Source organism: Babylonia areolata, chromosome 6 (genome assembly GCF_041734735.1).
Source record: "Babylonia areolata isolate BAREFJ2019XMU chromosome 6, ASM4173473v1, whole genome shotgun sequence".
In the NCBI taxonomy this organism is placed as follows: Eukaryota; Metazoa; Mollusca; class Gastropoda; order Neogastropoda; family Buccinidae; genus Babylonia; species Babylonia areolata.
In genome coordinates this window covers 45624588-45641460 of record NC_134881.1, presented here as the reverse complement: position 1 = coordinate 45641460, position 16873 = coordinate 45624588, and the positions used below count along the sequence as shown (strand labels likewise).

Sequence of the window (16873 nt, the reverse complement as noted above, 5' to 3'; positions counted from 1 at the left end):
ACATGAGACCCTGGTTCCTCTTTTCATCTGAATGACTAACAACCAGACCACCACTCAAGATGTGGTGGAGGGGAAAACATACTGCCAAGTGTGAGATTCAATCCCATGTGCTCTGATTCTCTTGCTTCCCAGGAGAATGCATTAGCAGTAGGTCATTGCTCCACACTATTTCTTCACCAAGAAAGGCAGCTAGCACTGCTGTGAGGTCAACACAACCTGCGCTCCATCACAGTGGAAGCACCAGAACAATGTCCATGTTGGTCTTTCTCCCTTCCCACTAGACTTCAATGACAAGCATTCCATGTCGGTCTTTCTCCCTTCCCACTAGACTTCAATGACAAGCATTCCATGTCGGTCTTTCTCCCTTCCCACTAGACTTCAATGACAAGCATTCCATGTCGGTCTTTCTCCCTTCCCACTAGACTTCAATGACAAGCATTCCATGTCGGTCTTTCTCCCTTCCCAACTAGACTTCAATGACAAGCATTCCATGTTGGTCTTTCTCCCTTCCTACTAGACTTCAATGACAAGCATTCCATGTCGGTCTTTCTCCCTTCCCACTAGACTTCAATGACAAGCATTCCATGTTGGTCTTTCTCCCTTCCCACTAGACTTCAATGACAAGCATTCCATGTCGGTCTTTCTCCCTTCCCAACTAGACTTCAATGACAAGCATTCCATGTCGGTCTTTCTCCCTTCCCAACCAGACTTACAGAGCAGCCAATCACACAGGGCTACAGCAGAAAAGAAAATAACTGGGATGTTTAAATCTATAGAAACATTTGCTCCTGGCATAAAACAGGAGTGCCCATGTCTGCCAGCAGATCTGATGGAAGATCAGGAAATGGATAATGTAGGAAAATGTCATATGATGCAGCATACCTGAGTCACCACTTTTGTTGTCATCAGAGCCTTCATCCTTCTCCTCAGCCTGCTCCTCCTCTGCTCCTGCAGTGTCTGTCATCAAAACAACATCCATCAGTGTGTCAGCACAACACAACAACATTCATCAGTGTGTCAGCACAACATCCATCAGTATGTCAGCACAACAACATCCATCAGTGTGTCAGCACAACAACATCCATCAGTGTGTCAGCAGCACAACAACATCCATCAGTGTGTCAGCACAACATCCATCAGTGTGTCAGCACATCCATCAGTGAGTCAGCACAACAACATCCATCAGTGTGTGAGCACAACAACGTCCATCAGTGTGTCAGCACAACGACGTCCATCAGTGTGTCAGCACAACAACATCCATCAGTGTGTCAGCACAACATCCATCAGTGTGTCAGCACAACAACATCCATCAGTGTGTCAGCACAACATCCATCAGTGTGTCAGCACAACATCATCCATCAGTGTGTCAGCACAACGTCCATCAGTGTATGAGCACAACATCCATCAGTGTGTCAGCACAACAACATCCATCAGTGTGTCAGCACAACGTCCATCAGTGTGTCAGCACAACAACATCCATCAGTGTGTCAGCACAACAACATCCATCAGTGTGTCAGCACAACAACATCCATCAGTGTGTCAGCACAACATCCACCAGTGTGTCAGCACAACAACATTCCATCAGTGTGTCAGCACAACGCCCATCAGTGTGTCAGCACAACGCTCATCAGTGTGTCAGCACAACGTCCATCAGTGTGTCAGCACAACATCCCTCAGTGAGTCAGCACAACAACATCCATCAGTGTGTGAGCACAACGTCCATCAGTGTGTGAGCACAACAACATCCATCAGTGTGTCAGCACAATGACGTCCATCAGTGTGTGAGCACAACATCCATCAGTGTGTCAGCACAACAACATCCATCAGTGTGTCAGCACAACATCCATCAGTGTGTCAGCACAACAACATTCCATCAGTGTGTCAGCACAACGCCCATCAGTGTGTCAGCACAACGCTCATCAGTGTGTCAGCACAACGTCCATCAGTGTGTGAGCACAACATCCATCAGTGTGTCAGCACAACAACATCCATCAGTGTGTCAGCACAACATCCATCAGTGTGTCAGCACAACATCATCCATCAGTGTGTCAGCACAACGTCCATCAGTGTATGAGCACAACATCCATCAGTGTGTCAGCACAACAACATCCATCAGTGTGTCAGCACAACATCATCCATCAGTGTGTCAGCACAACGTCCATCAGTGTGTCAGCACAACGCCCATCAGTGCACTGTTCTCCAGGCACTTGTCATTCCTCCCTCGCTGTGTCCCATGCTGAACATCAGGTATCAGCTTCTATGTGTTGTGATTTTCTTCTAGCTTTTCATTTTACTTTATTTCATATCATTTTACTTTTCTTTTTTAGCTGCAGGCTACCTTGTTGCCTTCACTGTTGTGTTTCATTGAGTACACCAGAACCCTCAGCTCTCAGTCTTCTTCTTCTTCTTCTGCGTTCGTGGGCTGCAACTCCCACGTTCACTCGTATGCACACGAATGGGCTTTTATGTGTATGACCGTTTTTACCCCGCCATGTAGGCAGCCATACTCCGTTTTCGGGGTGTGCGTGCTGGGTATGTTCTTGTTTCCATAACCCACCGAACGCTGACATGGATTATAGGATCTTTAACGTGCGTATTTGATCTTCTGCTTGCATATACACACGAAGGGGGTTCAGGCACTAGCAGGTCTGCACATATGTTGACCTGGGAGATCGTAAAAATCTCCACCCTTCACCCACCAGGCGCCGTCACCGTGATTCGAACCCGGGACCCTCAGATTGACAGTCCAATGCTTTAACCACTCGGCTATTGCGCCCATCAGCTCTCAGTCTGACCCTCCTCATTTCATCCAGAGAAACAGTGAACACAGATCACCTGCATTTCTACTTTGCTTCCTTCCACGGTAACCATTAACACAGCATCATTCTTATCATTACACCCATTTCATTTTTTTAAAATTCTTATCAACACATCCATTCTATCGTATTGTTCTTATCATCACATCCATATCATCATATCATTCCTAACATTCTTGGCATCAAATATATAATGATCATTTTATCTTTTATAATATCATATCCACACCATTAGATAACACATAATATTTTAATATCTCCAATATAAGGAATTGATTTGTGGTGAAAAACACAAGCATGCACAATATTCACAGTCATTCAATATGCAGACACAAAAGATAAAAAATCCTTTTAAGTAAATTTGAACAAAACCATACACGCAATAATCACAGCCATACACACGCAGTAATTATAGTTAGAGCACAGACAGAAAATATAATACAATAAATAAACATAGACAAGCAATAACCATATGCTGTCCATCAGTGTTTTCAGTATTTAATCTTCCTCATCAAAGACCACCTCAACAACATCTAACCGTGAGAGACAGACAGAGACAGAGAGACAGACTGATACAGAGGAGGACAGAAAGAGAGACAGACAGACAAGACCGAGAGACAGAGACACACAGAGAAAGACAGAGACAGAAAGAGATAGAAAAACAGAGAGAAAGAGAAAGACAGCGAGAGACAGAGAAAGACAGAGAGAGATAGTGAAAGAAAGACAGAGAGAAACAGAGACGGAGAAAGACAAAGAGACAGAGACAGAGAAAGACAGAGAGACGGAGAGAGAAAGTGAGAAACAGAGACGGAGAAAGACAGAGAGAGACAGAGAAAGACAGAGAGAGAAAGACAGTGAGAAACAGAGACAGAGAAAGACAGAGAGAGGTGCAGGCTACAGACCTTGGTCAGCATGTTCCTGGGAGCTGGCCACAAACCTGTCCTTGGCCACTGCCCAGTCCACTGCCACCGGGCGTCCTGAAACATGACACAGGGCGTGACACTGACACAGGGCGTGACACTGACACAGGGTGTGACACTGACACAGGGTGTGACACACAGCCCATCCTCCCTCACGCATCTAGCTCTGACATGACACATCTAGCTCTGACATGGCACATCTAGCTCTGACATGACACACCTAGCTCTGACATGACACACCTAGCTCTGACATGACACACCTCCCTCCCTTCTCAGTGCTTTACACAGCCTCTTGATGTGGTTGCTGTGGGTTCTTTTACATGTTCTAAAAAATATTGCTTAATAGTCCTAAACATATGGTTAAAAAATCAAAACAAACAAAAAAGATTTAAAGAAAAAAGACAGTTAAAAAAATCAAAAAAAGAATTAAAGCAGTTATCCAGAGAGACTCTGTATCGATGACAAATCATTGTCAAAACTGCCACCATTCACAGCTGTGACAGTAGTCACTGACCCGTTGTCATGGACATGTACTGTGACAGCAGTCACTGACCTGTTGTCATGGACATGTACTGTGACACACTGACCTGTTGTCATGGACATGTACTGTGACAGCAGTCACTGACCTGTTGTCATGGACATGTACTGTGACACACTGACCTGCTGTCATGGACATGTACTGTGACAGCAGTCACTGACCTGTTGTCATGGACATGTACTGTGACAGCAGTCATTGACCTGTTGTCATGGACATGTACTCTGACAGCAGTCACTGACCTGTTGTCATGGACATGTACTGTGACAGCAGTCACTGACCCGTTGTCATGGACATGTACTGTGACAGCAGTCACTGACCTGTTGTCATGGACATGTACTGTGATAGCAGTCATTGATCTGTTGTCATGGACATGTACTGTGATAGCAGTCACTGACCTGTTGTCATGGACATGTACTGTGATAGCAGTCACTGACCTGTTGTCATGGACATGTACTGTGACAGCAGTCACTGACCCGTTGTCATGGACATGTACTGTGATAGCAGTCACTGATCTGTTGTCATGGACATGTACTGTGATAGCAGTCACTGATCTGTTGTCATGGACATGTACTGTGATAGCAGTCACTGATCTGTTGTCATGGACATGTACTGTGATAGCAGTCACTGACCTGTTGTCATGGACATGTACTGTGATAGCAGTCACTGACCTGTTGTCATGGACATGTACTGTGATAGCAGTCACTGACCTGTTGTCATGAACATGTACTGTGACACACGGATCTGTTGTCATGGACATGTACTGTGACACACGGATCTGTTGTCATGGACATGTACTGTGTACAGTCATTGATCTGTTGTCATGAACATGTACTGTGATAGCAGTCACTGATCTGTTGTCATGGACATGTACTGTGACAGCAGTCACTGACCTGTTGTCATGGACATGTACTGTGATAGCAGTCACTGATCTGTTGTCATGGACATGTACTGTGACAGCAGTCACTGACCTGTTGTCATGGACATGTACTGTGACAGCAGTCACTGATCTGTTGTCATGGACATGTACTGTGACAGCAGTCACTGACCTGTTGTCATGGACATGTACTGTGACAGCAGTCACTGACCTGTTGTCATGAACATGTACTCTGACACACTGACAAGCTGTCATGGACATGTACTGTGACAGCAGTCACTGATCTGTTGTCATGGCCATGTACTGTGACAGCAGTCACTGATCTGTTGTCATGGCCATGTACTCTGACAGCAGTCACTGACCTGTTGTCATGGACATGTACTGTGACAGCAGTCACTGACCCGTTGTCATGGACATGTACTGTGACAGCAGTCACTGACCCGTTGTCATGGACATGTACTGTGATAGCAGTCACTGATCTGTTGTCATGGACATGTACTGTGATAGCAGTCACTGACCTGTTGTCATGGACATGTACTGTGATAGCAGTCACTGACCTGTTGTCATGGACATGTACTGTGACAGCAGTCACTGACCCGTTGTCATGGACATGTACTGTGATAGCAGTCACTGATCTGTTGTCATGGACATGTACTGTGATAGCAGTCACTGATCTGTTGTCATGGACATGTACTGTGATAGCAGTCACTGACCTGTTGTCATGGACATGTACTGTGATAGCAGTCACTGACCTGTTGTCATGGACATGTACTGTGATAGCAGTCACTGACCTGTTGTCATGAACATGTACTGTGACACACGGATCTGTTGTCATGGACATGTACTGTGACACACGGATCTGTTGTCATGGACATGTACTGTGTACAGTCATTGATCTGTTGTCATGAACATGTACTGTGATAGCAGTCACTGATCTGTTGTCATGGACATGTACTGTGACAGCAGTCACTGACCTGTTGTCATGGCCATGTACTGTGATAGCAGTCACTGATCTGTTGTCATGGACATGTACTGTGACAGCAGTCATTGACCTGTTGTCATGGACATGTACTTTGATAGCAGTCACTGATCTGTTGTCATGGACATGTACTGTGACAGCAGTCACTGACCTGTTGTCATGGACATGTACTGTGACAGCAGTCACTGATCTGTTGTCATGAACATGTACTGTGACACACTGATCTGTTGTCATGGACATGTACTGTGACAGCAGTCACTGATCTGTTGTCATGGACATGTACTGTGATAGCAGTCATTGATCTGTTGTCATGAACATGTACTGTGTACAGTCATTGACCTGTTGTCATGGACATGTACTGTGACAGCAGTCACTGATCTGTTGTCATGAACATGTACTGTGACACACTGATCTGTTGTCATGGACATGTACTGTGACAGCAGTCACTGATCTGTTGTCATGAACATGTACTGTGACACACTGATCTGTTGTCATGGACATGTACTGTGACACACTGATCTGTTGTCATGGACATGTACTGTGACAGCAGTCACTGATCTGTTGTCATGAACATGTACTGTGACACACTGATCTGTTGTCATGGACATGTACTGTGACAGCAGTCACTGACCTGTTGTCATGGACATGTACTGTGACAGCAGTCACTGATCTGTTGTCATGGACATGTACTGTGACAGCAGTCACTGATCTGTTGTCATGGACATGTACTGTGACAGCAGTCACTGACCTGTTGTCATGGACATGTACTGTGTACAGTCACTGACCTGTTGTCATGGACATGTACTGTGTACAGTCACTGACCTTTTGTCATGGACATGTGCTGTGATAGCAGTCACTGATCTGTTGTCATGGACATGTGCTGTGATAGCAGTCACTGACCTGTTGTCATGGACATGTACTGTGTACAGTCACTGATCTGTTGTCATGGACATGTACTGTGACAGCAGTCACTGATCTGTTGTCATGAACATGTACTGTGACACACTGATCTGTTGTCATGGACATGTACTGTGACAGCAGTCACTGATCTGTTGTCATGGACATGTACTGTGACAGCAGTCACTGATCTGTTGTCATGGACATGTACTGTGACAGCAGTCACTGACCTGTTGTCATGGACATGTACTGTGTACAATCACTGATCTGTTGTCATGGACATGTACTGTGATAGCAGTCACTGATCTGTTGCCCTGTGTGTGAAGCTGACAGCCACTCACCCATCACTTCCTTGGCGTTCATCTCGGCCACAGCTTTCTGGGCAGCCCTCAGCTCTGTGTACTGGACAAAGGCAAACCCTCGACTCAAAGTGCCTGCAACATCACACAACAGTCACCACTTTAATCCCTGTCTATCTTGGCATTCTCCTGTGTCCCAACCATGTGCTTCTCATACTGGCTTGGTGTGGACTAACGTGTGGCTATGGAGTCCCAGATTGGATCTGCTTTGGTGTCCACAGTAAAGACAGAAAGTAATGTCCCCTTTTCCTCATCTCTGAAGACAGAAAGTAGTGTATCCTCTCCCTAAAAGTTTTCCGAGGACAGAAAGTAATGTTCCCTTTCCCTCAAAGTTCTCTGAAGGGAGAAAGTAGTGTCCCCTTTCCCTCAAAGTTCTCTGAAGGGAGAAAGTAATGTCCCCTTTCCCTCAAAGTTCTCTGAAGGGAGAAAGTAGTGTCCCCTTTCCCTCAAAGTTCTCTGAAGGGAGAAAGTAGTGTCCCCTTTCCCTCAAAGTTCTCTGAAGGGAGAAAGTAATGTCCCCTTTCCCTCAAAGTTCTCAGAAGGGAGAAAGTAATGTCCCCTTTCCCTCAAAGTTCTCCAAGGACAGAAAGTAATGTCCCCTTTCCCTCAAAAGTTCTCTGAAGAGAGAAAGTAATGTCCCCTTTCCCTCTGAAAAATTCTGTTTCATTCATACACAGTTGTCACAAAACAATTGTAAAATTGTACCAGTTCAACTTTCCTGAAGTATTATGGGATGACTGTATGCACTTACTCAAATACACAAATTGTACTAGTCTGGTTAAAGACAGACTGTTTCAACATACCTTTCTTGAGAGGAATGGACACTTCAGAAATGGCACCAAACTTTTCAAAGTGCTCCCGGATGTGGGACTCCTTGCACTGCAGATAAAACAAACAACAGCAGAATAAAAGAACTGTGTCAAATAATCACCTGAAAATATGTCTCAAAATAGTTAAAAAAATTAAATAACAAAAAAGAACACTGAAGCATTAACACATCGTTCTAATAAAAACTTGTGTCCAATATCACATGAAAATATGTATCAAAATAGTGCAAAACACTGAAACACTGACACATCGTCATCAACAGCTATAGTCACACCATTCAGTGCAGAACACTGACACATTGTCATCAACAGCTATAGTCACACCATTCAGTGCAGAACACTGACACATTGTCATCAACAGCTATAGTCACACCATTCAGTGCAGAACACTGACACATCGTAATCAACAGCTGTAGTCACACCATTCAGTGCAGAACACTGACACATCGTCATCAACAGCTATAGAGTCACACCACCCAGTGCAGAACACTGACACATCGTCATCAACAGCTATAGAGTCACACCACCCAGTGCAGAACACTGACACATCGTCATCAACAGCTATAGTCACACCATTCAGTGCAGAACACTGACACATCGTAATCAACAGCTGTAGTCACACCATTCAGTGCAGAACACTGACACATCGTCATCAACAGCTATAGTCACACCATTCAGTGCAGAACACTGACACATTGTCATCAACAGCTATAGTCACACCATTCAGTGCAGAACACTGACACATTGTCATCAACAGCTATAGTCACACCATTCAGTGCAGAACACTGACACATTGTCATCAACAGCTACAGTCACACCACCCAGTGCAGAACACTGAAGCACTGATACATCATCACCAACAGCTATAGAGATTAAGACTATTAGAGCCAGTGCAATCTTGCCTCCTAGTTTGAGAGTCACAGTCCTCAAAAGACAAAACCGTAAATGAATTCCCATTGCAGCGGAGAAAACACTGATCACACAGCTCTGACTTTGCACTGTATGAGCCTACCTTGAAAGGCAAATTTCTCAGGACAATCCGACATCTCTTCACAGGTTTCTGTTTTGGTGTCTTGTTTTTAGGTTCTTTGGTCTTGGGTTCCTGGACTGGTTTTGATGGTTCTGGAACTGCAGTGCAGAGAGACAGATAGAACAGTTCAGTATGACACTTTAAAAAATGTGGTGGTTTTAACAACCAAAGAAAATATTACATTTCTAATCTGCTGTACACTCACTGTTATTATCTTCACTTTCTTGTAGTATGTTTTGAATTCTTTATCTATGTAAAAAAAAAAAAAAAATGTTTGTGCAAAGATGTATACTGCTCTTTCTCAATGAACATTTTGTTTTCCCTTTCTTGCAAAACCTGATGGGGGACTTAATGCAACTGTTCAGCACAGATATTCAACAACAAACAATATTTTCTAAAAATCATATTCACAGACATGTATGAAATTAGAAAAAATAACCTCTGCATACACTACTTTATTTCTAAATCTGAATCAGACATTGGAAATATTGATAGATTATATACTGTATTCACTACTTTATTTCTAACTCAAACAATGAAAATATACAGATTATTATGATTTATCATTCTCTAACTCAGATGTGAACAAATTAACATAAAACATATGTCTTGATTATATGGGTTATAATTTGATTCAGGTGGAGAGTGTCTTGCCCAATTACAACCCAGCTCTCTGAGCCACGACGCTGTTTGTATTCTTTTGTTTGTTTTTTCTTTTATTGTTCTACACATTGAACTGTAATGCTGGTATATTTTTGTTTGACTGTGTTTATTGATGCTCACAGTGTCATAATGTATTGTTTGCAAAATAATGTTCACATTCCCCTTCATAAGGGGCCTAGGCCTATACATGAATAAACCATCTTGAATCTTGAATCTCTGAGCCACGAGGGCTTTAGCAGTCAGTGAGTAATACTGAGCCAACACATACCACTTTGAATCGCTGTGCTGTCCTGTGAGCTGTCACCTGCCTCCTTCTGCTTCTTTTTCCACTTCTTCTTGGCGTCAGCGAAGGAGATGGAGACTCTCCTCCCCTCACAGTGCGTGACCGTCTCTTTGGCCTTCTCAGCATCCTCTCTGGAGACCCACAACAACCACAAAAACCCGTCATTAGTTGTTGTACTGAAAACTGGAGATCACTGAGATGGATATATATAGATATATATATATATATATATATATATATATATATATATGTCAAGCGCCATTTGCCGATCAGCGCGATCTTAAGATGGCGCAGACCCATATGACGATCCGCAGAAAGCGCGACCATCTCGAGATGGGCGCGCCATCTATGAATTATTTCCGAAAATGAATAGAGCTGCGCGATCTTAAGATTGTGCAAACCAAGCAAGAATTGCGCCATCTGCCGATCACTTGGAAACACACACAAACAAAATTAAAATTTTAATTTTAACACTCAAATTAAAATTAAATTTAAAATTAAATTAAAAATTTTAAAAAAAGAATCAGGAGGACGCAAGTGTCACTTGTCTAATATTTTGACTGCACACACACACACACACAAACAAACGCTTTTGCAAAGTTTACTAATAAGACTCAAATTAAAATTAAATTAAATTTAAAATTAAATTAAATAAAATTAAAAATTTTAAAAAAAGAATCAGGAGGACGCAACCGCGAAAAGTCAAAAGAGAAAGGCTTGGCCCATCTCAAGATGGTTGCGCTTTCTGCGGATCGTCATATGGTTCTGCGCCATCTTAAGATCGCGCTGATCGGCAAATGGCGCTCGACATATATACCATTATATATATATATGTACATACATATAATGATATATATATATATATATATATATATATAATTATAAATATATAAATATATATACCATTGTAATGTTAGGTTTGGTGTACCCCACTTCTCAAGGCCCATCGCTGTATCAGTGTTTTATATTTTAATGCAATCTCATGTTGAAATACAAATAAAGTCCACTCTTGTGCTGACAGTCAGTTTGTGTGGGAGCAGAAGATGACAGAATTCAAGATTACAAAAGCAATGTATTTTTGTATTTTAAAATGTACGTCATAAAAGAAAATCTACTTCTTGAATAAACACACTTTTCTGTTGTTTTAATACTTTAACAGCTGATGTGAAATGCTGCATTATGAAACAGTATTTTTTCAGATCCCATTTCTTTTCCCAAACTTACAACAGTTTCATATTTGAAAGGAAGAAACATGACTGTCTTTTGGTTTCATTACCCTTGTAAAATGTTTACAAATAGATGCTGTCAGTCTCATTATATTAAACTAAACGAATCTGGTACATACATGTTTGATCAGTTTTTAGATCACATTAAAATTACTGTATAACAAAACTTTGTAACCAGAGCTATACTGTTAATAGTTATTGCAAGCGGAAAAAAAAGTAATCTGATTTGACGTCATTTTCACTAACTTTACAGAGATTTTCATTTCACTTTTGTTTAATTTTCTGAGATAGGTTTTATCATATTTTCTATCTAATCTTAAATCATAAATTTCACACATGGACATTTGCTCACAAACTGAATAAAACGTGTAACTGAAGTTTCCAAATTGTTGGTTTTTCTTTTAAGCTACTTATTTATCAATGATCAATAATAAAATGAAATTATTGGTAACTATGTTGAAATACACAAACGTGAAGACTGAGAAGAAAGCTGAAATATAATACTTACAACATGGAAAACTGGACATATCCATATCCTTTGCACTTCCCTGAATCTGAAACAAAAAGCAAAATATATAAAGAGAGGCGAGAAAGGAGCGAAGGTAGAAAAAGGAAAATAATCAATCTTTATTCAACTGTCTATCAATTTTTTTAAATATTTTTTTTCAAAACCAAACAACATACACACACAGACACACAGAGGCACATACAGACACAGAAACACACATTATTCATTAAACTTTCCCCTTTTAACTAATTTAGGTTTTACAGTAAAGTCAAGGACTTGAAATCAAAGCAATCAAATACAACTGACCCAAGTCTTGCATAAAGATTATAGCATTATATTATATCAATATATGTGTTGTAAAGTATTGTTTGTTTGTTTTTCACCACATTGCAGAATCATCCCTTTTTTTCCCTTTCTCTTTTTCTGTCTACAGCATACATGTTTTCCTTTGAAAGTCAATATTTCTGCAGAATCTTTTGCCATGGACAGTCCCTTTGTAGCAGTGGGTTCTTTTATGTGTGCTAAGTTAGAGTAAAAGCATGTCATACATCGGACCTTAGCTTATTGTATCATCAAAAAGACCAAGTAAGCTGCATAAATATTGTAACTTTAACAGCAAGTTATAAATAACAAACTATAATTACAAAGTTTGGTGTGTTTTTTTAATCAAATAGTGTATCTAAGGAGTAACACAAAAAGGCTACTGAGGAGGTAGGACATGGGAAACAAAGACAGCTTACCCTGCTATGTTTATCAACCAATTCAATGTCACATCCATTCCACATCAAATACACGGCAAAAGAAATGAAACTTAAGTCTTTGCAGATTCACAGAGAGCAAACTGAACTTTAAAATCTGCTTCAAGTATCACTTTACCCATTTCTGAGTCTGTTGAACTTAAAAAGGTGAGTAAGTAACAGGTGACAATACAAGAAGTTTTCAAGGCTCATGTGTGATTCCTGCTGCTACAAGAAACCAAAACTGCAGGTGGTGGAGTCTGATCATGACAATCCAATACCTATATTCATAGCCTACAGAGATAGGGGGGTACCCATTTCAGTTTCACTTTCTCATGGAGGTGTCACTGTGTTCCGACAAATCCTTATACTCTACACCAAATCTGCTATGCAGATGTCTGTCCAGCAGTATGGCCCTTTGCATGATTTAGTCAGGGCTTAAGTGCATGCCAATAAATTTGTGTACATGTTACAATGATTTCTTCCAGACTATTTTGCCAGAAGACAGCATTTTTGTTGCCGTGGGTTCTTTTTCAGTGTACCAAGTGTGTGCTGCACATGGGACCACAGTTTATCAGCTCATCCAAAATGACTAGATGATCAGTTTGAAACTTTGATTTTCCAGTCAAACTTGAGAGAAAGATCGAGAAAGGGAACTCATACCCTAGCAGATACTGCACTCATGTACTGACATATTTATAACCATGTTCTCAGGAGAGCAACAAAAATGGTCCCCGGGCTGGCAAACAGTACATATGAGGAGCGCCTAGCCAGAATGAAAATACTCAGCATGCAGTACCGTAGGGACAGAGGAGACATGACTGAGGTCTACAATTTTACTCATGGGCTGTATAAAGTGGAAAGCCCCCTGGTCCTAGAAAACAGTAACAGACAGACCCGTGGGCATAACCTGAGGCTCAAGAAGAGGCCATGCAACGGACAAATGCGCCAGCACTACTTCTCTTTCCGGGTGGTGAACCCGTGGAACGCCCTACCAGATTCTGTAGTCAGCGCCCCCTCTCTCAACGCTTTCAAAGCTAGGCTGGACAATCACTGGGCAGATCGCATGTACAAATTGCAGTAAAAGGAAAAAGAAACAAGAAAAAGTGTTTGGACGTTTGTGATAATAAGATTTCGTGTACTAAGACCAGACTAAAGGCTGAGAAGCCTAAATATAGGTCTGCAACGGTATTATTATTATTATTATTATATTATATCTTACTCTTAACCATTCTGCCACCTTACTGATAATGATGATGATTATAATAATAATAATGATAACAACAATAACAATAACAGGTAGTACTTATGGTGCAAACTCCCCATGCAATGGGCTCTTAGCACCTTACATGAAACAACACACACACACACACACACACATAGTGCATAATAACACTGCTCTGCACAAACAAAAAATATCAGTACTGATTGTTATTTCATGAAACGTTGTGCAGACTATGAAGATATGTACATGTAACCACGATGTCTTTCGGATTTTCTCGTCAAAAGAAACAGCCAAAGACGAAAGAAAGGCATGAAATAGTGTCCGAGCTCCACAACTGTTTCCTTGATCAATCGGTTTTTATCTCGCTCGGCAGGTCTACAATTTCAGAATCAGGATAAAATATATTGCAGTGGCCATAGTCGCAACGTTCATGTTTTAGATTTTAACTGTACGTATTAGGTTTAGATTACATTACGCTGTTGGCCCTATGTGTAAACAATAACTCAAAATGAGAGTTGGACTCAGAAACAAAGTTTACATGCTCTTTGGAACACCACACGTGGCGACAAGATAAGCCCAGAATATTGACAATTTTTCCAACTTCTTCTTCTTACCTTTATCTGCAACAATAAAGGCTGTCTTCACAGGTCCGACTTCCTCAAAAGTCTCGATCAACTTCTGGTTGGAAGTGGTGAAAGGCAGGTTTCTCACAAATAGTGTTTTGCTCTTACGGTCCGACATTGTGCCATGTGCTCCAATGCTACGCATGCGCCCTCCGTATTTTCAATATGGCGCCTATCCATAAAATTGAGAAACCCCAAATCTCCTTCCCCCCTCTCTCTTTTTCTTTTTTCCCCGTCTTGTGATTATACCGATCATTGATACAGGGAGACGACGATCCTGATATAACAAACGAGCAGGTGAAGCTCCATTTTTCTGTTCTTTTTGCATACCGCTCACTGATTAAAAAGATGTATATTTATTTTTAGAGCAGTTGTGCAGCTGTGTTGAATGTTGCAAGAACGTAAAAGAAAAATAGATGATTAGATAAGCCTGATAAGAAGACACACATTACAAAAATATATATGTGCAACACTTAAAATTATAACCTACCTGTGTAACGTTTTTGCAGCTGTTGTCTGCATATATATATTTATTTTACTGTCAATCGTCCAGAAGGGGATGTAGCTCAAGTGGTAGAGCGCTCGCTTAGCATGTGAGAGGTACGGGGATCGATACCCCGCATCTCCATTTCTTTTTTTTTTTTTTTTTCGAAATTGTAATATTTCATAATTATTCATTCAACCACTTTTTAAAAAAATTTTCTTTATATATGCTTCTATGTTAGTAACACTTGTATGCATTCAATCAATCTGAGGCGAGGGAAATACTTCGGTCAATGTGGATTCAATGAGAACACAAAATAATAACAATAATAATCATAATGATAACAATAATGACTAATAATCAAACTAATGATGATAAGAAGAAGAACAACAGCAATACTAATAGCAAACAAACAAACAAACAAAGAATTAATAAACAGATAAATACACATATAAATTTAAAATTATAAATAGATAAGTAAATAAATAAATATATAAATAAGTAAACAAGTAAATGAATGAACAAATTGATAAGAAAAATCGATAAAATGTCGATTATTAGTTTGGTTTTTTTTTGGGGGGCGGGGGGGGGGGTTGTTTGTTTTTGTTTGTTTGTTTGTTTTGTTTTGTTTTTTGTAATAAAAAAAAGAGTATTTTATAATTTTTATTATTAGTTGTTGTTGTTGTTGTTAGTTTTTTTGTGGTTTTGTTTTATTTTGTTTTTGTAATAATTTTTTTTTATCATTAGTTGTTGTTTTTGTTTATTTGCTTTTTGTTTTTTAATAGATAAGAAGTTTAAATGTTTATATTATAAGGATGTTACTGTGATAGTGATTTTAATTTTCTAAATTTGATTTTGAGCTGATATCTTTAACTTTTCTATGAATATGCTGATCTTAATGATAATGTAATTGATCGTGGTGTTTTTTATGACTTAAATGCATGTTTATATACCTGTAATTGATGCTCTTATGTCATGTTTGTTTTAAATTTCGGTTGTAATGTTTTTACAGATTAGTATGAATTTATATTGATTTTACCATTACATTCATTAATACTTAGTGCACTGATGTGAATATACATTAAGTGTGCATGGGTGCTGCATACGGTCGGATGTGTGCGTGCGCACGGGTATGTGTGTGTTTTAAATAACGGAAAGTTTTCGGACTATGACTGAGTTGAGTGTTATTTTGTTACTATATGCTGTATGCCATTTTATAGTTTTTCTTGTTATGATTTGTATGTATCACAGACTTCACCACACTTAATTTCTCTACGAGATAATAAAGGTATTCTGATTCTGAGTCTGATTCGGATTGCTCTGTCGCTTAAAAAAGCTTTGAAATAATCAAACTTGCAACCTGGTAAGCCAATTGATTTGACTGACTTTATAGAGTAATCTTGAATGTCATACTTGGTCATACGCTTTTTTTTATGTCAAAGAAGGTGGCTAGCACAATTTTTCTACGAGCAAATTGATGTTTTATCTGGTAAGTGATTTTAACTAGGTGGTCAACTCAGTGCTGTTCTCCCTTTTCTAAAACCTGCTTGGTTAACTGGAATTATATTGTTTTTTTGTGGTTTTTGTTGTTGTTGTTGTTGTTGTTTTGTTGTTGTTTTTTTGTTTGTTTTGTTTTCTTTTCTTTTCTTTTTTTCTCAAGGCGATGAAGAAGCCCGTTTAGCACAATTCTTTCCATTAACTTTCCAACATGTGAAGTCAGAGCAACTGGTCTGTAACTGTTTTTATCAGTTTTCGGCTTGCCTTGTTTGAGGATAGGAACCACTATGGACTGTTTCCATAAAGTGGGCAAAGCACCGTTTGACCAACAATATTGAATATGATTATGTAGAAATCTGAAGAACTTATCCGGTAAATGCTTTAACA

At 40.2% G+C, this 16873-nt stretch overlaps 1 protein-coding gene and 1 non-coding gene across 2 annotated transcripts in view; one reads left to right on the top strand and one right to left on the bottom strand.

The window, feature by feature from the left end:
* Positions 1–14640, bottom strand: part of LOC143283083 (RNA-binding protein 28-like) — a 34791-nt gene extending 20151 nt beyond the window's left edge. The window contains exons 1-8 of the mRNA XM_076589123.1: positions 14497–14640; positions 11921–11966; positions 10172–10317; positions 9223–9338; positions 8187–8262; positions 7366–7458; positions 3719–3793; positions 883–957 (exon numbers count right to left, since the gene is read on the bottom strand). Coding sequence (XP_076445238.1) covers positions 883–957; positions 3719–3793; positions 7366–7458; positions 8187–8262; positions 9223–9338; positions 10172–10317; positions 11921–11966; positions 14497–14623 — 754 coding nt within the window. The 5' untranslated portion in view covers positions 14624–14640. The remainder of the gene's footprint in view (positions 1–882; positions 958–3718; positions 3794–7365; positions 7459–8186; positions 8263–9222; positions 9339–10171; positions 10318–11920; positions 11967–14496) is intronic.
* Positions 14641–15060: 420 nt separating this feature from the next.
* Positions 15061–15133, top strand: Trnaa-agc (transfer RNA alanine (anticodon AGC)). Its single transcript has one exon. It is a non-coding gene; the product is annotated as a tRNA-Ala (tRNA).
* The last annotated feature ends 1740 nt before the right edge of the window (positions 15134–16873 follow it).